Here is a 24,114-nt window from a genome sequence, read left to right on the forward strand (position 1 = left end):
TTCTGAGGAGGAGCTGAAGTACTTTGAAAAGTCACCAGTGGGTGGTAGTGGTAGGCTCTTTCTTCATCGAATGGGTTAAAATAAATCTGTGCTGAATGTGAGTGAAATATAGAATCTTGTTTCCTTCAGAGGAAAATCCAGGCAGCTGTCGAAATGTATAACGCACGTGGTTATTTTTAGTCAAGAACTAGTCTACTTGTAAATGAACTTAAAATATAGCCAGATCCAAATTGTGGTGACATCTTCAAAGTATTGTGTTAAAAGCAGGAATGAATCATGTGTTCCCTTTTTGTCTAATTGTAACACTTTTATTCAGTCTCTTCAACTAAAAGTCTTTGCTGGGAAGGAAGATTTGGGCTGTGAGGTGCCTCAGGGAAGTTATGGTTACAGAGAAGATGGTGAGTCTCTCAGAGAAGAAGCAAGACCAAGTCTGGCCTGTCCGCCATCATGTCAAAGCCATGCTGAAGCATCCAATTACCCGTGCTGTGCGCTGGAGGGCAGCCAGCCATCCCCATACCAGCAGCCCATCACCAGAGGTGAACGGGGAAGCAGAAGACCACCTCTTGCTGGTACTTCTCTTCTTCCTTTCTCTTTCTCTTCAGAACTGCCACCCGTGAAGACCCAGCTTCCCATCTTCCAGACATTTTCTCTGAAACTCTCTGCTGGCCTGCAGAGCCATATGGATCCACCCTGCCCCTGAGGATTCCTTCGATGAGCTCCCTCTTCCTGAAGGATGGGGCCGGGGAGTCAGAGGAGAGCAGAGAGAAAAGGGAAGGCTCTCCAGTCCCATAGAATCCGCAGGCTCTGAGGCAGCCCTGGGCCTTCGTTTGATGCCTCCTTTGGGGGAGGCTGGTCATCCCCAGAGGCTGTCAGGGATGTCCGCCACTAGGAGGATCAGTGACCTGGGCATTGGCAGGGCTCACCACCACAGCCAGAAGATGCCTCTGCCCCAGACACGTCTGTGTCGCTTCCTAGCAGCAGCCTACATAACTCGGCAAGAACCGTGGGTGATGACAGGGCCACGAGGGACACTGGAGTTGTTCAGCTCAGACAGGAGAAAGCTTGGGGGGAAGATCAGCAATGATAAGTGAGGAAAGTAGCTTCTCTCGGTTTCATTGAGGATGGACTAAGAGAACGAGCTTCAGTTGTTCCAGAAGGAGTTGGTTTAGACACCAGGAAGGGCTTCCTAGCCTGAAGAGTTGTCCTAGTGTCTGCTTTCTAGACATCTGAGAAAGGTTCGATAATAGTTGTTTGTGAGTAGAAAGGGAGATAGGGTGTTTTTATTGGACATGTGGAAACATCCATATTTTGCTGCTGTCTCTTAAGGATACATTCTGATTCTACTCCAGGAGAGATCCAAATGCTTACGTAATGTCTCCTTAGCTGCCTTAGTAGCAAACCATCCTCAACTCAATGGACCCAAACCACCTTCAACCGGGTGGTTTCTTCATCATTGTGAATTTCTTTTGATTGACAAGTGTTTTGGCTCTCAGATGTAAAAAGCCACACTGGGAAATGAACCATAAGTGGTGAAATTAATTTTGGTATTTAGTTGAAAACTATATTTATAGTTTTTTCTCTTCTCTAATGTGATGAATATCAAGTGCGTCTAGGTTTTCCTTTCTTTTGTGCGCAGAATGTGACAAGTCAGCGTGTTGGTACCCAGGGAATTCGATCACATCAGTTTTCCATCTTGGAAAATCTTCGTTCAGTGGTATGTTCCTACGGGTTGCTCTCCTTTTGTAGGTGAAGAGTTGGTGACAAAACTTTGTGGAATTTTGCATTCCTTCGACTCTTAAAATAAATCAGTGTAGTCTAGTCTTACTCTGAAGTCCTTTGAAATTGAAGGAATCCTGCATTTCTTTAACATTGCCCCATCCCCCAGAACCATGCCTATTTCAATACGCAGACGATTGTCAGACTACTGAACAGCTGGCACAGGATGGACGCCAACCACTCAGAACGGATGCCGGCTGTAAACAAGCAGGTATGCGTGGCGTAGCCGCTGCCTGTGGGCTGGGCGCCATGTTGCTTTCAAACGTTAAAACCACATCCCTTGAAATTGTGGTATTGTTCCTGGCTTGCCTGATTTCTGCTCACAAGGCTGTTTCAGGGATAGCCTTGGCTTCCCTTTATATGGTGCAGACAGGAACAGGCACGCATCTTTGAACTATATGGGCATTAAAATCTCTGTGAGCCAAAGCTTCACATTTTATCACTTTGGGCGAAATGTAATGACTGTACCCATTTACCTACTTAATGTAGAAAAATCAAAAGGCAACCTGTCAGCGGGAAAAGCTTTCCTGCTGACTTGCCCTGTCTCTCTTCAGCTGCTTCCTTGAGCTTGCCTCTTTCTTCGTCTTCCTTGTTCCCTGAGAGCACTCCTGCTTTCCTCTTCCAACCTGCCCCTCCTATCATTTCTGGCCATCACTGTAGAGACAGGTTGGTGACTGCTTCTCCTGTTCCCCGAGCCTCAGCACAGCTGTGAGGAATGTGGTGCAGAAAAGCCTATTGTACAACAAGTTAGGTGACAACATCACTCAGAAAAATCTCCTAATGATCGGTGTCTCCTGATGCCTTATATACGCTAGGCCTCTCGCGAACAGAAAACCTGTCCTTGTTAACTGTGTGCAGTCAATCACTGGACCACGTGTATACATCTGGTCCTTCTAGAACCAGACCCTCCAGGTTCCTGCGCCATAGGAATGTTATTTACTTTGGAAGCCCGTGCCAATCCGTTAAGGCCATTACGTCTTTTCTCAAACAGTAGCGAGCCTCGTTTCTGCTGCATCTCTGTGGTGGAAACCATTCCCTACTCTTCTTGTCTCTCTTTTCCCAACTCCCACCAAATGCTCAACCCCAGTCCTACCCGAATGCTTCCTTGCTCACGGCTGGTGGCCATGGTGGCAGAAGCAAGCTGGGCAGTGTTTGGCGTAGGGAACTGTGAGTGGAGGTGAATATGAGTGTGTGTGTGTGTGTGTGCATGTATGATCATCGACAAATGCAAGTGTGTCCATAGATGTCCTTGCTGCTATTAAGTAGCTTTGTGTACCTAAGCTGGGGGGACATTAAAAAATACCATCGTTCTCCTAACTAGGGTTTCTCAGAGTTCTCTGATAGAATAGCTTGACGACAAATATAGGCAGATTAGTCTATAGGAAAAGGTGTTTAAACTCGATGTTAAGAAGAAACTGACTTAGGGGTAGAGATTGTGGGAATGTTGGCAGGCCAGTGCCCTGACGGGCTGGTTGCGTCAAGGTAGGAAGGGAAGGAGGCCAGGAGGTTAAGAAAGTGATAGTAGGTGAAAAGCTGGTTCTAGTGGTAAGAGTGGGCGTTGTGGGGTGGTTGGGTTACTTCTAGCTCATGACTTTGAGGGGAAGGGTTGGTCCAGAGAGAAGGGGGAGACCAGCGGTATGCCATGAACTTGCCAGATCTGTTCAGTTGCGTAAAACCCAGACTAGTCCTTTGTGACGATATGTGATTTTCAACTTCTGATGATGGGATCATCAGGAGATCTGGTCTTTATGCGTACGGCTCCTGTCTGCACCTCCTTAGTTATAGAAATTTGCCTTTGGAATAGAGAAGTAAGGAACCATTTATTGCAAAAGATGACATGAATAGTTGCTCTTTCTCTTTGTTTGGGATGCAACTGGCTTTTAAACTAGTCATAAATGTTTGATAAAAATCTGGTAAATGCTCAAAAGTCTCAGGCGGGGCTGACATCTCAGGCTATGACAGCTGTGACTTTCAAGAGGTCTCTGATTTTAGGAATCTGTGCTTTCTGGTCATCCAAAGAAGATAATTTCCACTTTTACTTAATTTTCGACTTACTCATATCTCTAGACTTCCCTCTTAGTGGAGAAATCAGCAGTTCTTCCTGCATCTTCTCTATCGACTTCACTGTCCATGTCCTGAGCTCTACGTTTTCCTGAAACATAGGAGAAGGTGTGACTCCTGGGCTCCCGGCTTTCCTTTTAATTGGCATCAGAAGTCCCATCCACTCTGTTCTCTCTGCTACTGTATCAGCTTCTCTAAATGTCTTCTTCTGCAACAGTATTTGCACCTCTTCCTAGGACTTTAAAGCAATCTTTCTATTTGTCACCGCATTTTCTTCAGACTTCTCAGGTTTCCAAGCCACATCCTGGCAGGACATTCAGGAACCCTGCATTGAATGTTCTCGGCCTTCCTGACTTTCTTTGGGTTGCAGCTGTCAGACCTGCATGACGTAAAAATCCTTCCTGCGGGCCCCGACCGGCCAAATGAGACCTCCTCCAAGTTCCGCCCCTTTAACTGACTCAGCTTCCTCCGGCAGTCTTTCTTCTCCTTTCTGCCTGGCCTTTCACGTTCTCCTCGGAGAGCTGACTGTTCTTGGTCAGGGGTCCTCAAAATTACCACCAGTCAGGGGTGGTGAGAGGGGTGAGGAGGATGGACCGTTCTGGGGCTCCTTGGGAAGGGGACTTTTTGGTGATTATTCCTGACTTGGTGTGAGGGACTAAGGATTCTTGAAATACTGAAATATTGAAATCTTGAAATAAGCTGGGACTTAGTCCCCAGCTCATCCATCTTTCAGGGTCATCAGGAAAAGAGACCCCAAAAGCAAATCAAAGTGCTTTTTCTATCAAACCCGTTCTTTTAGGTTCTTTTGATTTGGTGCCCTTGTTCTCGTACCTTAATCGTAGAGAATGGGCGGTTGACTCAGTTAACACTTCTTTACTGGAAAGGAGGCTAATTTTCATAACCGAAAGAGGTGTGAAGGGTCCATATCCCTGCGTGAAGCATGAGAAAGGGAAAGGAGCGTTATGTGGATCTCTTCAACAGGAAAAGTCAGAAAGCAGAATGATTCATCCACAGGCATAATTCCTTTAGGACATTCTGTGCTCAAAGGGAATGGAATGGTTTCTGATCTTCTGAAAAGAAAAGATAGCATTTTTCTTAAGCCTAACCCACTTTCAGCGTTGGAGAACACAGAACTTTTTCTTCTAGCTGATGGCATTGACATTTCCTGAGAGAGACAGACCCCCCCCCCCCCTTCGGGGCACTCTTCCACGCCCCACAGACATCAGCAGATCTTGGGCTTCTCTTAGCAGGTTCGCGACTGACGCCAGCGGGCAGGTTCTCACACACGCAACAATGTAGGAGACAGAAGTACCAAACTGAATGTGCAATTACTCCGTTTGCAAAAGAGGCCAAAACCCTCCTCCCCACTCCTTCCTCCCATATTCACTCCTCCAAGATGATAAGCCTCCCTCACGTGGATCTGTGTCCATCTATGTGATTGGTGAGCTATGGCTGCCCGAAGCTAAAGGTGTCAGGTGGAGAGCAGAACACCTTCCCACAGAAGGGGGCAGCTTGAGGTGCTGGTACATTTCCCTGGTTTTCTATGTTCTTCTTTCTAGTAGGTCTCATGTAGAGATAGAGATATTTTTGTTTTAGAGATTCCAAAATATATATTTTTAGTGTAAGAAATGTACCCTCTCCACACTTCACGGTGTAAATAGAACCGAAAACAAACGTGTTGTGAGAATCCCATAGCTATCTGTGGTAGGAACAGGACCCTCTCCCTTGCCACCGAGTCTCACGGTCCGCATCTGCGAACCAGGGGAGGTGACTGAGGCGCCTCTGCCTGCCCAGACCTTCCTGTGCTCAAGGGGACAAATAAAGTCTGTGTAAACTGTTCACACCTGTGGTATTTTTTGAGCTTGAACCCAGGGGCCGAGCCAATGCGGATCAGCTTCAGAACATGGAAGAAGAGTGAAGAGGAGTCATGAAGACTGTTGGGAGGAGGAGTGGGCTGTCCGCTGGGCTTGCCCTGAGAGGGGCACGTGTGCTGCGCTGCACAGTCCTTGCCAAAGAGAGGGACTGCATAGATGTCTGTCTGGGTGGGGGTTCAGGACAGCAGGAAAAGAGCCCATTTTGGAGATACAACCAGACTATTGAGAGCCATTGCTAACACTGAAGGACTCTCTACTGCCTAGAAGCCCAAATTTCAGGGGCCCCTGGCTGGCTCAGTTGGGAGAGCATGTGATGCTTCATCTCAGGGTCATGAGTTCAAGCCCCATGCTGAATGTAGAGATTACTTAAAAATAAATTTTAAAATAAATTACTCCTCCCTTAAAAATAAAAATCTAGATTTTAAAAATTGCTCAGCCAGGAGTATCTTGGGTTTGGCAGGGTTGGGGGGGGGGGTTGCCTATTTATCTTCTTCCCAAATCCGTCTCTTGGAAGGTTGGAGAAAAGGGGAAGAGAGAGGGGAATGGAGTAAGAGTGAAGAGGCCAGTGAGCGGGGGAAGGCAGGGGCGCAGGGAGAGGCAGTCAGCAAGCCTCATGGAGTTCCTAGTTCCTCAGTTCCTAGAAAGTCATCACCCGAAAACACCCTGAACATGGACCGTAGTGTGGATATCTTATCAAGGAGAACCAGGCCCGGCTGGGCTGTAGACCTAGAACTCACTAGCTCTGAGGACTTTTGTTATCTTTGGGCTATTTTTTCAAATATCCTGATCGTAGACATGAAATGCCACTTTGTCTCAGAAAAACATGTTTAGGTTGTATTTAGTTGGCGGTAGTGGACGGGAAAGCTGTTCATGCGGGCAGGGGCTGGTTCTGATGTGGGGGAGCACTGAGCACTCTCACGTCCAGAGGACTGGCCTCGGGGCTCTGAAGGATCCCATTAAATAATAGGTGGAAAGTACTTAGAATGGTACCTGGCATGCAGTGAGCACACAGTTAAGCAACGAGGCATCTGGAGGGAGGGGTTCCTGGAACAGTAAGTTCGGCAGCCATCATCACATCAGGACTCCAGGACTCTGGTCACAGTTTATGCAGCTCCCTGGGTTTTCCCCTCCTAGCTGTCACAAGATGGCTCCAGAAGCTCCAGGCATCACATCAGCTGAATGCAGGAAGAGAGAAGGGCATTTCTTTTGAAGGGGAAAATGATTCCCAGAGAACCTCCCACCCCCACCCCAGTGATGTCAGTGGAGAACTGAGCCACCTCCCATCTGTAACATGGGGAAACAAGGAAGGGATGACCTTGTTCGGCGTGGATCAATGAGGTTTTGTTCTTGGGGGTGGGTCCATCTTCCCTGACTGTACTGGTGCTCTAATTCTTGTACAGAACTAGGATTCTGCTAGCAGGGAATAAGGCAGGAGCTAGAAGTGATTAAATATCCCAGGTGTGGGCTGCAGACACGGGAGCAGCCGAACCAGCGGCCCTGAGCGCAGCAGGAACCCGGTACAGCAGCAGCCAGAACCTCGCCAAAGGTCAGTGGTTCTCCACCCACCTTGACCAGAGCTTCATTCAGGGGAGATGTTGAACCTGCTGGTGCCTGGTCCCCACTCTACACCAACTAAATCAAGTCTCTGCGGACAAGTGTGGGCACTAATATTTGTTACATTGTCTCCGGTTGGTTCTTACACACAGGCAGGGTGGAGGACCCACTGAAACGCTGCGTCCCCTTGGCCTGACTCTGCTCTTCAGTGTCTGAGCCACTTCCGGCCGGCTGCTCCTCAGCCTTGATGGTGTAAATGCTCTTCCGGGCCGCAGCCCTTCGGCCACATTAGTGTCTCTGTGCCTGACCTGCCACAGCATTAGCCACCTCCACATTCATTCACCCTCACTGCCTCTCTGGTTCCAAAATCGGATTCTCAAGATCGAGAACGTGATTGGTCCCTTGGCCAGCCACAGTGTAGGTCCCTGACCGGCTTATTGATCGGGGTCTCTCAGCCTGGAGCCACGCCTGGGCCAACCGGGAGGGCATGAAATGCAAGCAGTAAAAGGTATGGCAGTCAAGGGGTGTCCCTTCAGCGGAGACTGTGACTTGTCAGTCCCTCTTAGAAGGAGACAAGGGCCATGGAGACACAGGAATTGACATGTTGGACATCTTAGTGATGTCCAGAGGCTGATCCCTAGGTTACAGACCTGGCCACAAATTCACCCCTCTTACCCAGTGGTTGTGTTTCATAGCAAGGACACACAGGCACATGTTTGCAAGAAAAAAAGTGCAAGCTAGTGCACCACTCCCTTCTTCCCTACTGCCCCAGATGTCCCTAGCTGAGCACAGTCCCCATGGTCTCCCTGGTCCACTGCTCATGGATGGAGGGAAGCACAGAGCTGCTGGCAGGAGGCTAAGGGGGTGTGACCTAGGCTCTTAGCAGGCAGCAGTGTCCACACAGCTGAACCAGGAACAAGGCTGCCTGGGTTCAAGTCCTAGCTCCGCCTTGAGAGCTGTGTGACCTTGGGCAACTTGCTTCATCTGTGCCTCAGTTTCTTTGCTGCAGAATGGCAGCCATAATGCCACCCACTTCATAGGGCCAGTGGGGAGGGCCAAATGAATTCCCAAGCAGGGGGAGGCTGGCCCTCTCTCTACTTGCTCCTCCAGGCCTTGGCTGGGCAGCTTGCTGGTAGAATGGTGTCCTGGGACCAAGGGTAAAGGAGTCCCAGCACTGTAACCTTTGTCTGGGTGTTTTATAGGTATTAACTCCTAGGAAGAAAGAGGCTTCACTGGGCATCCTAACCTAAGCCTTGTTCTCTAGTCCAACTCCCACCTGAGCCTTTCATCTGGGGTTTTGCGGTATTTGCCCAGTGATCAAAATGCTTGATCAGTCTTGTTTGGGTACAAACTCCCTAGGTCCAGAGAGGAGAGACAAGAGTGACCAGGATGTTCCCAAGCCCCTAAGGGTAATGGCTATGTCTTTATTATTACCATAGTCTCCAATGCCTCCTCCCACCCTCAGAACTTACAGAATGAATTATAATCACCCAATTTCCTTAATAGATGCAGTGGATAAAGAGAAGATGCCCAGGTCTTGACTATCCAGGCAAAATCAAAAGTTTTCTAGTAACTTCGGGCTCTATGATTCTAGAGCTGATTTTGAGCCTTGTGCCCTCAGTTTCCACTCTGCCAGATGCAGAAGGTTCCTGTCCATGCGCTCCGTATCTAAAACCCACACCTTCACGAGTACAGAAAAGTAAGCAGGCTTACTGAAAAAAGCATTCGAGAAATAGGAAATTAGAGACATAACAGTTACATCACTTGTAAATGGTGGTTGAGAAGATGAACTCAGTGTTCCGGCTAGAGTGCCTCAACGTGGCCAGGGACACAAGTTTTTTTTTTAAATGAATGACCAAGGGCAGTTGTAACCACTCCTGGGCAATCCCAGGAAAGTTTACAGGGTGCGTTGTGAAGATGTGAAGTGTTGGAACTGATCAGCTCTACCAGGAACTGGCATAAACAGCTGCTGGTGGTAAGATCGCCTGGGTGGAGTTTCCTGCAGCCCCCCGCCTGCATTTGGTGCAAGCAAGCTGTGGTTTCCGTGTACCCGGTCCCAAGGAGAGGACCGTGCCCTCTTCAGATGCTGCTAGAAAACAGAGATGCCCAAAGCATGCCCTTGAGAGGGACATTGGAAGACATGGGAAAGAGGCTCGGGGAGACTGGCAGCTGGGCTTGTCTCATCATTGTCCTAGGAAGGTTGTGTGGGTATAAAAGTTCTCAGAGGACCTACGATTGGCCCCGTCTAGAAAACAAGGCAGCACATGTAAAGCACAGTGGTGAGGACCATGGGTTCTGTGGGACAAGGAAGGCACCCTTGCAGAGCCTTGGAAGCCAGGGATGCCTCCAAAGACGGAACAGTATGGAAGAGGGAAAGAAGAGGGTGTAGACCGGATCCCAGAGGCAGGAGTACTGATGGAGTGTTCTGCAGATGGCAAATTTGGCTGGTCTGCTTCAGTGAAGGGTTTTGTGTACCGAAGCAATTGTACGGAAAATTGGAGACACAGGCAAGAAGACCTTAAATGCCTCGGGTAAGGAGCGAGGGGTTCCTATAGGCTTCCTATCAAGAGGGAAATGCCCGTGTGCTGTGGTGTGGAGGACTTCGTCCTGCTTGCTTTGGCAGCAAGGAAGGGCTCCAGGCCCAAGGCGCTGAGGCTCCAGACCAGGGCCAGGGCAGTGGTGACGGAGGAAGGGCAGACCAGGGAGATGAACTCAAGGAACAGAAATCACTGACTGGGGACAGGGGCACACAGGCTGGGTGAACACCTCTCTAAAGTCACATGTCTGAGAGAAAAGCTGTCATGTGGGACAAAGAGGATGTGCCTGACTGAGCTTCAGAGGACACAAGCAGGACAACCTCTCTTCCAAGGAGGCTGATTTGGGCTCAGTGATAGGACTTAGAGGGAAAGCTGTCCAAGACTGAAACTCACTGCCCCAGGAGCTGTAGCAGGGCAGGATGGTGATTGCTGCCCAGCGCTGGGTGAAGGGGGACCATGTGCAAGAGAGCTGCAGGTGGGGGAGGGTGGACACGAGGGCCTGCGATGCTGCCACAGGGACAGGGCGTGAGCTGCAGACAGACGACGTTACCTGGGAGGAGGCTGGGCGATGGGAGGGGGGTGATGAAGGAGTGGGTGGGGAACAGATGTCTGAGTCGAGTAGACAGAGGGAACAGTGCAGGGAGGAGAGTGAGTGGGAGGCGGTTGTCTGCTTCTGAGGCTGAGCATGAGGCTGGGGCCTCAGCACTGGGAGTCCCCGCTGCATCTTTGGGTTATCTGGGTCCCAGGTTACATAGGTCTGGGTCTGGGTTAAAAAAAATCAGGTTCCAGAATGACATAAGAGGAGACTTTTCTGACTGTCCCCTGCCCCCCCTCCCCACCTGCTATGATAGGACCTCCAGGCTCTCTTAAAAGGTCCCAGAGCCCAGTTCTGTGTGCTTGTGAACTTGGTGACCTCAGTGTTAACCTCTGTATCCCACGCCCTGGTTCCAGCTCTCTGTGCCATGCCTACTGCTGAGCGAGACCCTGCCACCGCTGCTGCCTCCGTCACCTGCTGCCGACATGCTGTGCCCATCCATGCTGCACCCCCGCAATGTGCTGATGGCCTTGGCCCACCAGGGCCCTCTGGGCAGCAATGCTGAGCCGGGCTATCCATCCTGAGCCAGGCTAAGGAGCCCTTTCTCCCAGCGTCAAGGCACCCTCTGCCGATGGATTCCCAAAGCTGGCTGGTTGCTTTGGGTCTTCCAGTGTGCCAGAAGAAGAGAGTTTGTTACAAGGTGGCACCTACCTGGAAGCCCATGTCTCCCCAAAGAAGAGGATGGAACACGTTGCCCTCTACTACCAATTCCTGACCCTGGTCCGACCAGTGATGTGCAATATCAAGGTCATGCAGGCAGCAGAGGCCATGAGTGGGAGTTGCTCCTAGCAGGAGGGATGGGTAGAGCAGGCATCTGGGCTCATGAAGTATCCCCTAATGTAAGAAGCTATCATACCTTGAGTGCTTAGCATATGTCAAATGGTGGGCCAAGTCCTTTAAATGTACTGTTCATTGAACTCTCACAACAGCTCTTTGAGGCAAGCATTGTTATTCCTTTTTTACAGGTCTGGAAACTGAGGTTAAGAAAGTTAAATAATTTGCCTGATGACGTATAACCTGTAGATGGCAGAGCTAGGATTCTGACCTAGGTCTTTCTGAATCCAAAGCACATTCATGCTGAAATCCACATCATTTTTTTTTTCCAAGATTTTATTTATTTATTTGGCAGAGAGAGAGACAGCAAGAGAGGGAACACAAGCATGGGGAGTAGGAGAGAGAGAAGCAGGCTTCTTGCCGAGCAGGGAGCCTAATCTGGGATTTGACCCCAGGACACTGGGAACATGACCGGAACTGAAGGCAGCCACCCAGGTGCCCCTCAAAATCACATCCATGTGCATTGACCACACTGATCCAGCACGTCCATTTACCTGGTTCCGGTCTCGTCCTGCCCATCCCCTTCTCCTCCAGCACCACATCTCCCCACACTGCCAACCTCATTCTCCCCACCCATGGCTCCCTTCACACGGGGCAAACATGCCAAGGGCTGTCATGTCTCTGAGAACACCAAGGGGCCTCATCCTCTTCAACCTCCAGCTCCAGGTCTCACTTGGTTCCTGCTCCCGTGGACGCTCACAGTGCAAGCCCAGCAGGGCCCTCTCCTGCCTCCAGCTCCCCTGCCCTCTACCTCCTGCTCTTGGCCTCACGGGAGAATTAAAGCCGGGTGAGGTAGATGGATGCTGTTGGGCTGTAGGCAGTTTCAAGTGAAACATACCTTCGGGTGCCCTGTATAGTAGGGATAATTATTCCTATTTTATAGATAAAGAAACCGAAGCTCCAAGATGCTTAGTAATTTCCCCAAGATCGCCCAGCTATTAGGTGTCAGATGTGACTCTGAAGCACTTTTCTTTTTCTGCTTCATTGATCTATCACCCAGAACCTCTGAAGGAGCCTTTCTTAAGCCTTTTAAACTGACGCTTGTTATCCAGATATGAAATTATTTCATAATACTAAACATGTTTTTTTCTACTCTGTATTCTGTCCCCTGCTTGCCCCCCACCCAGGGAGGCTGGGCATATTCATAGGAAGGCATTCTTACCGCCCGGACCCCAGGTTCCCAGGGCCATGAGCTACCTTGGAGTGGCGTGATACCATTTAGGGAAGGGCCCAAATTCCCTTACACTCAGCCAGAAGAGTGAATCCAGAAAGGATTTCTGCCAGTTCCTTAGGTTGGGAAGCCCAGGTGTGTCTGGGCTGGAATGAGCAGGAGCACACAAGAACAGCCCCTGGGGATCCACGGCAGGAACAGAGCCTGTCCTTCCTTTCTCCTTTGCTTGGGCCATCTGGGTCAGAAAGAGTTCGAGTTCCCCAGAGAGCAGCCCTTTTTCCACTCGGCTTGTCCTGCACTGGAGGGAACCGATCGGCCCAGCAGCCTTCTTCACAGCAGTCTCTTTGCAGACGGCGTCTTATTTGATCCTCAAAGCTTCCTGTGAGCAATCATTCCTATTTTCTGTTTTAGAGATGAGAATGAATGTTCTGAATGGGCTCTAGGGCCCGCTAATGCTTTCCTTGCTGCCTCCTGCCCAGGTCCGTACAATTTCACACCCTGTCTTTTCAGAGTGGACACTTACCTGCAGTTTGTTTCATGAGTCAGATCTTAAAAATATACCACGAAAGGAAATCACAGAACTGTATTGTCAAAGATGCTGTCCATTTGCCATGTGCGGCTATTTAAACGTAATTAAAATTAAACATTTAAAAATTCAGTCCCTCAGTCACACCTCCCACTTCTCAGGTGCTCCCTAGCCATACGCAGCCAGCAACGAGTGCACTGGACAACACAGAGGACAGCATTTCCATCATTGCAGAAAGCCCCATTTGACAACGCTGGTACCAAATATTTAGAAGATACAGAAAATGATAACGTCACATAGGAGTATACATATATTCACTTACAATTGCCGTGTAACGAGTTACTACAACGTTAGTGACTTAAATAACGTTTCTTAACTCAGTTTCTGTGGATCAGGAGTCTGGGCACAGCCATCTGGTCCTCAGCCCAGGGCCTCCACAGGCTGTAACTGGAGTGTTGGTCAAGGTTTCTGTCTCATCTGAGGCTCAGCTCCCTTCCAAGATCGTCTTCCTCCAAGATCATTCAAATGGTTGGGAGAATCGAGTCCCTTGCTGTTCACTGTGGCCCTCAGCTCCTAGATGCTACTCATCTCCACAGGCACTTTACAACATGATGCACTGTGCTTTTAAGTCCTGCAGGAAAGCAGCTCGTCCCTCTAGAACTCTTTTGAAAGAGCTCACCTGATTAGGTCAGACCCACCCAGAGCAACTTCCCTTCTGATTACCTTAAAGCCAACTGACTAGTCAACTTTAAATACATCTGAGCAATTCTTAAACTTCTCTGTGTAATGTCACATAATCACAGAGTGACATCCCCTCACTTTGGCAATAGTTCGTTGGTCAGAATCACTTGCCCCTAATCTCACGGCTTCTACCCACACTCAAAGACAGGGCATTGTACAAAAATGTGGATACCGGGGGCGGAAATCCCAGGGGCCATCTGATGATTCTGCTCACTACAATCAAGTGCAATAGTATGAAAAGACAGATAAAATGAACGAGGACGAAAAGACAAAAACTCAATAAATCCATAACTCTGCCACTGAAGGGAACCATTGCTAACACTGTTATATATCTCCTTCCAGTCTTTTCTGAGCATGGTTCTTTTCATACTACTAAAATCATGCTGTATGTACAATTTGAACTTGTTTTTGTTTTGTTTTTACCACTATTACATAATGAGAAAGTCAGTGCAAACATCGTTGATGACTGGATAATCTGGATAATCCCCTACCACAGATATATTTATGATTATGTAACCAATTCCCTACTGCTAGACAAATATGTTGTTAATTTTTTACCTAATACTATCAAAGCTGTGACATACATGTTTTGCATAATTTTTTCTGTATGTCACATTATTTGTTTAGAATAGATTTGACAAAGGAAATTATTAGCTTAAACGGTATAGCGATTTGTAAGACTCTTTTTTTTTTTTTTTTTAAGATTTTATTTATTTGGGGCGCCTGGGTGGCACAGTGGGTTAGGCCTCTGCCTTTGGCTGCGGTGGTGGTCTCAGTGTCCTGGGATCAGCCTCTCTGCTCAGCGGGGAGCCTGCTTGCCCTTCTCTCTCTGCCTGTCTCTCTGCCTACTTGTGATCGATCTCTGTCAAATGAATAAAAAAAATATTTTAAAAATTATTTATTTATTTATTTATTTGACAGAGAGGGATCACAAGTAGGCAGAGAGAGAGGGACTGTCCCCGCTGAGCAGAGAGGCCAATGCGGGGCTCAATCGCGGGGCTCGATCCCAGGACCCCAAGATCACCACCTGAGCTGAAGGCAGAGGCTTAACCCACTGAGACCCCAGGCACACTTGCAATTTTTAAGACTCTCGATACAACTGCTTTCCCCAAGCATACCAACTGATATGCCCCCAGCAGGGGGCGCGCGTGCCCATTTGCTGTGTGGGTCATGGTTTGGGACCTCTTGATTTTGGTCCAGTTGAGATGGTTTAGCCTCCGTGGGCAGGACTGCAGGATCTCTGGCTCAGTGATACCACCAGACTGATCACCTCCTCCAAAACAGGTAGGGTATCCCAGATCCTGCATTAGCCCCCAGGACTTGAACAGAAACTTTACCAAAAAGCACAAGTTTTCTCCAGGCTGGAGAAGCTGATAGCAGTCAGCGTTTTACCCGCAGTTTGAGCACAGTGCAGGTGCAGGTCAATGGCAAGCTCAAGAAATATTTTGAAATCTAGAAAATCTGTGCCCAGATTCTGAGGGATGTCTTCATGTTTCAGAGAACACCCTCCCACCCCACCTACCATTTTATTGGGGGGCAGCTTCCCCCTTCTCTCTTGAGATTCACATGACAGAGAAGAGAGGCTACTTTCTGGCCAGTACCAAGCATGTTGGTGAATAGGGAAAGCTCTTCTGTTTTTCTATTCAAAGTCGCAATGCTCCGGACACTAGATGTGCGGGTTTTCCACAACAACAATTCGGAATGCCTGGAGTTAGCACAGACACCATGGTTAAGGGCTCAGTCCCACAGGACTGCCCCCAACCCTCCGTTCCCAACACACACCTCAGATGCCACTGGTCAAGTAGTGGGTACCCAGGTTACCCACAACTTCTGTCCAACTTGGCTATAAACCAGAGGCTCCCATGAGCTCCTCTTTCAGGTTTGATAATTTGCTAGAGTAGCTCCTAGAACCGGGAAAGCAGTTTACTTACTATCGCCAGTTTATTTTGAAGGATACAAAGGAACAGCCACAGGGTAAGGTCTGGAAGAGACTGTCCATTAGCCATGTGCAGCTAATGTCCCTATGGATTTGAGGGGTGCCCCCCTCCCAGGAGATGAATGTGTTCACAGCCTGGAAGTTCTATGAACCTGTACTTTGGGGATTTTTATGGAGGCTTCATCACTTAGCCACGATCAATTATTAATTCCATTTCCAGCCCCACTCCCCGTTCTAGAGGATGGGTGTGGGGCTGAAAGATCCCAGCTTCTAATTGTGGCTCAGTCTCTCTGGTGACCACCCCCCATCCAGGAGCCCTCCAGGACCCACCAGAGTCAACTCATTAGAAACAAAACATGCTCCAGTCACCTGGGAAATTCCAAGGGATTTAGGAGAAGTGTGTCAGTTGCTTCTCTGGCTCCAGAAATGATAAGGTTTTAAGAGCTCTGTGCCAAGAACTGGGGGCAGAAACCAATATGCATTTTCTATTATTTCATACTCAGCACTGTCCCTTGTGCTTCTTCTGCACTTCAGTCACCCGAGACACGGACAAGGGCCTGGCGTGGAACACTAGTGAGTCTTCTCCCTGCATGCCAGGCCCGGACTCTACTCCCCGTCTTGCTGTCACCCCAGCTCTCTGTCCAAGCTCTGCCGCTCACCAGCTGCGTGACCCTGGCTAAGACACTTCCTACTTGGGCATCAGTTTCCTTCTCTGGAAAGAGAAGATGCTGCATTTCAATGAGTTTAAGGTCATCTCTGTCCCTATTGCTTTATAATACATTTGAAATTACTCTACTACAACATGACGTATGTGATCTGTATTTATAGTTGATTTTGCAGTATGTAAATATCATGCAATGCCATCCACAGAGAGAACGGGTCTGTGCGTTTAATCCACAAACATTGACCGGGTGTGAGCGGAGCCGATGCTGAGTCCAGAGAGACAGAAAGGCTGTAGAGTAAGAGAATCTGAGGAGCTGGCGGTATGGGGCTTAGGTCCCAAGGAGGGTGGGCTGAGCAGGGGAAGGGGGAGACCAAAAGTAATGACATGGAGATCTGCCAGCCTGGCTCCCTTATTCTTGGCTCCCAGCAGCCATGGGACCCCAGCATTAGGCTGGAACCCTACACCTTCTTCATTCTTGCTAGTTCTGGGACGTGGCCCCAAGGTCTTCCTTTCCTGGTAGAACCCTTGCAGGGCACCGCTCTGAGGGCCACCAGACTCTGAAAACAATGGCAGCCTAAATTCCACCGCTGTGTCTGCCCTGCCTCCTGGAATGGAGTACTGGGGGTGGACAAGTTTACCAGCCCCCCCTTCATAGGGTCTGCTGGTCTCTCCTGGGGAGGAGAACAGAAACGGGGCTACCTCTACTGCCCTGGGACTCCCCAGGGCCAATCTGTGGCTCTGGAAGGTGCCCACTGAAAGGGGGAATGCGAGTTGGAACTCCACTCGCTACGCTAACGCGCACAACTGCGCCCTAACACCGCTGTGTTTGGGCGGGAGTAAGAACACCTTTTTCAGATTTGTACAAAGATACCCTACAGGCTAACAGTGGCTCTGGGTTTTCCAAGTGCCTGCAATTCCTCCCGTCACCCCCTTGGTCCATCATCCTTTGGCATGTGTCTTAGAGTTCCTCACCTCTCCTCACCCACTGAAATGTGACTCTGGGACCTTGTGACCCGCCGCTGAATCCCTGTTTCCCCCTTCATCTCTGCCCTAGCTTCACACTTCAGACCAATTCCATCTGAATCACTGCTGTCTCAGACTTCAGACCGATTCTGTCCCTGGCTCAGTGATTACCTGAGCTGGGAATCAGGGTATCTGGGGAAAGCCTGGCTTCTGTGGAAGAAAGTGCCAGAAGCATTAAGTAGAAAATAATAATTCTAATTATATAATAATTCTAATAAAATAATAGTGCAGAAAAGAATATAGGGAAGTATATTCGGAAAAGAGAGGGGTTCCCTAAGGACAGATGCAAAGGGACCAGTTAGAGAGAGGCCAAGGATGATGTGAGCCTGGCATGGAGGACTAAGCTGGTGGGCACGTGAGAACAGGAAATCTTGATCTGGAAGGGCTTCGGGGGCAGAGCGAGTGCTGTCCCCGAGACATACAGTGCACCGGGCATCAGGGAGCTGGGAGCTTCCAGCTGCATCGAGGGGTAGTGGTGGGCTGATATCTAGAAAGTGCCTGAAGCCGTGCTTGGCTCACAGTAGCTGCCGCATACATGTTTGATGCATAAACACGGGCTCAGCATTGATGTTCCCTGGTTGCTCTTTCTCTCAGAAGGCAGCCTTGCTCAAGCAGCTCTCCAGTGCCCCAGGCAAGCCACAGGAGGTCCCTCCGGGTCTGCAGCAGTGGGTTCAAAGGGCGGAGCTGACCCTACGTAGGAGCTTCTCACCCACACGTCTGTTATCTTTACTCCATGATCCTCTCTTTCCCCTGCCTGCCTGTGGAATGGGTTGTCCTGGAAGAATCCTATACATGCCAGTCCCCAAATGCTCTGTAATGAGACTGGACCATAAACGCCTTGAAGACAGGACCCCACTCTATCATGTCCATTTTCATATTCCCAAGAAAGTGCACAAGAGATGCTCATTAACTTTGTTAAATGAACACATGGCCCGACTCTGAGGCAGCATTAACCCAGAACTATATGCTAATTGGTATGACGACATTTAAGGAGAAGTCGGATCTACACCAAGTAGACAAATTACAGAGCAGGCTCAGCTGGGTCCATGCCGAGGGTCTGCTTCCTGGTATAGGTGTGAAAAAGGGAAAAATCCCTGCACAGTCCCAAGAAAGGCCCACCTTCACGACATGTCCTTGACCGGGCTCCTCGACATAATGTTTGAGCTTGCACATGAAGCTTTGTCCCATCTGACCAAAAACAGAGAGACAATTCAAATACCAAAGCAACCTGCACTCTGGGTCACAGTGCTTTGGAAGATGGGACAGAGTGAGAAGTGGGGAAGAAAAGCTGAACTGCTTCCACGGCAGCCTGGAAAAGCATTCTTCTCCCTGCCCCCAGCCTGAACTGCCCAAACCTGCCTGGTCTGGGTTGTCTAGAAAGGACATTGCTAGTGCCCAAGGAGGAGTCGTGCCAGGGTTCAAATTGCCCCGAAGTCCGGGAAACTAATGGAAAATGGAAACACAGTATCAATTCCAGGCAAAACCAAGGGTCTAAATCTGGAGCCCAGACTTGGGGAAAATAACTTCAAAACTCACACAGAGAGGACTTACCCTTTACAGCAAGCTTAGAAAGCTGTCCAGAGGGTTCAGGGCATGGAGACCAAGAAATTTGTCCAGACTATCTGTCCCACCTTTGCTCAGCCTGCCCTCTGCTGGAGAGACTCATGTCTGGTGGGATGGAGCGGAAGGAGATTACAGAATTCTACTCACATCCTACTCATCCTTCAGGGTCCAACTTAAAGGTCCTCTCCTCTGGGAAGCCTCCCCTGGTTCTTGCAGCCAGAAGCAAGTTCTTTCCTGTAAGCTCTCACCAGACCTTAATTTACACTTCTCTACCTGTCTATCTTGCAGAGACAGGTGTTTGTAAGGTGCTGTCTTATGTCATATAATGGTTATACAGTTTATATGTTATTTCCCTGATTAATTTCCCCATGGGGGAAGGATTTTTTTTTTTTTTTGAAGTTTTCTCCCAAAGGAGTGATTGCCAGAAATGTCTCTGACAACTAAACCCTGAATTTACACCATTAAAGACAGACTCTTGGGGGCGCCTGGGTGGCTCAGTGGGTTAAAGCCTTCGGCTCAGGTCATGATCCCAGGGTCTTGGGATGGAGCCCCACATCGGGCTCTCTGTTCCATGGGGAGTCTGCTTCCTCCTCTCTCTCTGCCTGCCTCTCTGCCTACTTGTGATCTGTGTCTGTCAAGTAAATAAATAAAATCTTTAAACAAACAAACAAACAAACAAACAAAAAAGACAGACTCTTGAGGGATGCCTGAGTGGCTCAGTCGGTTAAGCATCTGCCTTCAGCTCAGGTGATGATCCCAGAGTCCTAGGATCAAGTCCCAGATTGGGCTCCCTGCTTTGCGGGGAGTTTGCTTCTTCCTCTTCCTGCTGCTTCCCCTGCTCGTGCTCTCTCCCTCTGCCCCGACAAATAAGTAAAATCTTAAAAAAAAAAAAAAAGAAAAAAAAGAAAAAAAAAAGACAGTCACTTGAATTCAAATGCATCTCCAAAAAAGACCCAGTTAAAACATATCTATGAAAAAATGTAAACATGTTGCTTGCTCTGTGTGTCATTAACCACTTACGGCATTAGCACACTCAGAGCCAGGAGCTCAGAGCCATGGTGTTATGGGAGATGTTTTCTGATGGCAAAGAGGGGAGGAAAGGAAGAGGGTAATGAATAACAGAGGAGAGCATTGAGCGTGGGGCACCTCTGAAGACAGTTGCCTGGGTAAGGCTGGGGAGAGGTTGGGGCATTAGAGGGAAGCAGAAAGTGCTCCTAGGCACTCACCCTGGGAGAGACAGGAGTGGGACACATGTCAGCGGGGCCATTGCATCATGGTAACATGAGATCATTGGATCAAAATGCCAAAAGAGGGACGCCTGGGTGGCTCAGTTGGTTAAGCAGCTGCCTTCGGCTCAGGTCATGATCCCAGCGTCCTGGGATCGAGTCCCACATCGGGCTCCTTGCTCCGCAGGGAGCCTGCTTCTCCCTCTGACTCTGCCTTGCACTCTGTCTGCCTGTGCTCGCTCTCGCTCTCTCTCTGACAAATAAATAAATAAAATCTTAAAAAAAAAACAAAAACAAAATGCCAAAAGAAAACAGTAAAACAAAATTAATAAATACTTAATTACATGTCAGTAAAACATAACATTATGTCAATATCATTAATTGCTAAATTTAGCCTTTTAAGTATTCATTCTATATGAAAAGGACTTGTGGGTTAGATTTTCTCACTTTCTGGGTAGGATTCCTGAGTAGAGACAGTGACTCCTTAGAACTCGTCACCAATTGCAAATCAAATATTACTCATAACCAAAGAATTTCCAAAGCAAAATCATAAAAACTCCTTTCAAATTTCCAGGGCAAAATTGTATTTATTGTAGGATATGAGCACTTTTTAATATATTTGACATAATAAAAGTAGGAGCTCCTGGGGCTTACAAAGTTTTTAAATGGCCCTATCAAAGATCGATTTCATTCACCCCCTTCAATTTCCCTCCCAATGACATCACAGGCTTTGCCTGCTGCCGGCTTCTTTAAAGCTTCAGAGAAGCTGCTGGCTTCTCTAAAGGCAAATTTACCTTCTCGTCCACCTGTAGGAGCCCATCCCTTACAACTAACTGAGCGATTAAATGCTTGGAATAGATGACTGAGAAGTTTCCCTGTTTCCAAGTGTCATTAATTTCTTACCTGCATTTACAAACAAAAACTGGATACATGTTCTCCCCTTTCCCCGTTTCCATAGCTATTAATTTCTTACACCACCATGTTCCTTGTCCTTTCTACTTAACAGTTGAATATCCTCCTTTTTAAAAAGATTTATTTATTTATTTTAAAGAGTGGGGAGGAGCAGACAGAGAGAGAGAGAGGGACTCTCAAGCAGACTCCCTGCTGAGTGAGGAGCATGACAGGGGTGGGGGAGGGGGGCTCTATCTCAGGACCCTGAGACCACAACCTGAGCTGAAATCAAGAGTCAGATGTCCAGCTGAGTGAGTCACTCAGGTGCCCCGAATCTCCTTCTCAAAACCCATAATTGGGAAGAAAGTACTAGCAGCTCTCCCCCAAAAATGGTCCGAAGAAGGGAGAAACATGTAGAGCCCTTCAGGAGGCAGAAGAACTTTCCATCTAGTCAGAAAACACTGAGCTACAGAATGTAGTTAAAAAGAACCCAAGTCAGGGCACTTGTCTGGCTCAGTTACTTGAGCGACTGGTCACGATCCTGGAGTCCTGGGATTGGGTCCCACATCAGGCTCCCCACTTGGCAGGGAGTCTGCTTCTCCCTCTGACCTTCCCCCTCTCATGCTCTCTCTCTCTCATACAAATAAGTAAAATCTTAAGAAAAAAAAAAAAAAGCTCAAGTCATTTTATGCAGAAACAACATAGACTACAGGACACAGAAGATGCGGGAGTGAGTCCCAGAGAGGCCTGATGGTCAAGAATGAGCATTTTTTAATTTGCAAGAGAGACAGTGATGAGGATCCTTCTCCTTTGCCTCCTTGTCGTCTTCCTCCTCCTTTCTTTCTTTTCTTACTCTTGCTAGAGATGGAAAAGATTGCCAAGAAGTCTGGAAGGATAGCCTCATGGAGCAAGGAGAGGCCAGGGATTCAATAAAGGCAGAGCAGGCAGTGGGGGGTTGGAGAGCCTGGTCACAGTGGGGCTGCAAGGAGCTGGACTCTGATGCACCAGATCAGAGAGGTGGGGCTTAAGTCCATAGTTAAGGGAGGAAAGAAGAAAATCCAAGGCTTCGTAGTGTTTTTTCTGTTTGCATCTAAAAACCTAGGGGGCCTTTGGGTGGCTCAGTCGGTGAAGCGTCTGCCTTTGGCTCAGGTCATGATCCCAGGGTCCTGGGATAGAGTCCCGCACTGAGATCTCCACTAGGCGGGGAGTCCGCTTCTCACTTTCCCTCTGTTCTCTCTTTCTTTCTCTCTCTCTGAAATAAATAAAATCTTTAAAAAAATAAAAATAAAAACCTAGAGAATGCAACAAAGTGATTTTTATTCAGGAGCTGCTCTGTATCAGGCAGGAGGACACAGCAGTGAGCAAAATAGATCGAGTGCCTGTTTCATGGCACTGAGTTTCTAGTCTGGGAGAAAGACTACACGCAAATGCATGGCAAATAAATGTGATGTGATCCTGGGTTACGATCCCTGCTACAGAGACACAGAAAGCAGGGAAGGGGGACAGAGACTGACAGGATTGGGGGGGAGATGACTTTAGATAGTGTAGCCAGAGAAGGGACTGAACTGTTCCAGTATCTGCATAAGAAAGTGTCCCAGGGAAGAGTGACAGCACACGTGACCAAGTGCTGGGCTTGGAGGGAAACGAGGTTGGGGACTGGTCATGTGAGCGGAGCCCCGGGCTCAGTAGTGTGGGGAGATCGACATGTAAAACACCGAAATGCAGTACAACAGGAAGGAAAACATGAGAGGGCACCATGAGACCTCCAGTAAGTATCGTCGTGGGAAATATTTGTTCCAAATACATATGTGTACATTCATCAAGTCATAACATACACAATATTTCTTACACTAGGTTTCCTAGTCAGAAAGTTTGAAAGCCACCGATGCGAAGTTACTTAATCTGGACCTGGATCGTCTTTTCACACACACACACACACACACACACACACACACACACACATCTACATAATATACATATACGGTTGACCCCTCAACAACACAGGGTTTAGGGGTGCCAACCCCTATCCAGGTATAACAAAATACTTAAAAGTTAACTACTACTGGTGTATGGTTGACTAGAAGCCTTACTGATAACACAGTTGATTAACACATATGTATAGAAAAGACAATTTATAGAAAAGTTGTAAAGATAAAGTACAGACAGTTCCCATATGCCTCTCGCCCAGTTTCCGGCAATGTTAGCATCTTGCATTACCCACAGCAGATTTGTGAAAACTAAGAAACCAATAGTGGTACATCACTATCCGTCATTTTTGCAGGATGCCCCCAGGATGCTGTGTTACATGTTGGTGTCCTGTTGCCTTAGCATCTCTGGTCTGGGCTAGTTTCAGGCTCTCCTTGCTTTTCATGACCTTGACAATTTTAAGGAGTATTGGTATACGGTGTTTTGTAGACCGTCCCTCCATCTACAAACCCCCCAGAGACTTGGAGGGTTCATCTGGTGTTTTTCTCCTGATCAGAGTGTTGTTATAAGTCTTAGGAAGGATCCCACAGAGGTCAAGTGCCCTCTTTATCACATCCTGTTGGAGGTATGGGATGTTGATGGGATGGTAACCTTGATTATTTGGTTTAAGTTCTGTTTGCCAAGTTCCTCCACTCTGAAGTGACTGTTTTTCCCTTTACATATGGTATTTGTTGGATGTGAGTCACTAAGTTCAGCCCACACTCGGGGTTGGGGGGGTAGTGTGGGGTGTGGAAAATCAGCTTTACCTCCTAAGGGTGGAGTGTCTACTGATATTATTCAGAATTTTTCTATAAGGAAGATTTGTCCTTTGTCCTCCATCTACTTGCTGATTCATTAATTTATATCAACAGGGACTTAAGCGTATTCTATATTTTGGATTGTAATCCAAACCCACACCCATTTGTTTTGTTGCACAGTGTTCCAGCTTTGGCCACTGGGAGATTTTTCAAGTTGGTTCCCGTGTCTCTTTGATACCCTTCTGTTTTCTGAGCACCTCCTTGCTTTCTGGCACTCCCAGCAGCCGATCTTTATATTTTTAAAGTCCTGCTCTGCCATGTACCACTTTGTTGTTGTTTTTAGCCAGCAAAAATTTGCACATTTATGCTTTGATGTTAGACATGAGCAGGAACGGGGGGGGGGGGGGGGGGGGGGGGGG

At 48.2% G+C, this 24,114-nt stretch overlaps 1 protein-coding gene across 3 annotated transcripts in view; it reads left to right on the forward strand.

Annotated features, from left to right (window-relative positions):
• Nucleotides 1–6,039, forward strand: part of SLC4A8 (solute carrier family 4 member 8) — a 76,777-nt gene extending 70,738 nt beyond the window's left edge. For all 3 annotated transcript variants that reach the window (XM_059403148.1, XM_059403150.1, XM_059403152.1), the window contains one exon: nucleotides 317–6,039. In XM_059403148.1, coding sequence (XP_059259131.1) covers nucleotides 317–329 — 13 coding nt within the window. In that variant the 3' untranslated portion in view covers nucleotides 330–6,039. The remainder of the gene's footprint in view (nucleotides 1–316) is intronic.
• The last annotated feature ends 18,075 nt before the right edge of the window (nucleotides 6,040–24,114 follow it).

The sequence above is a fragment of the Mustela nigripes genome, chromosome 6 (assembly GCF_022355385.1).
Source record: "Mustela nigripes isolate SB6536 chromosome 6, MUSNIG.SB6536, whole genome shotgun sequence".
NCBI classification, from domain to species: Eukaryota; Metazoa; Chordata; class Mammalia; order Carnivora; family Mustelidae; genus Mustela; species Mustela nigripes.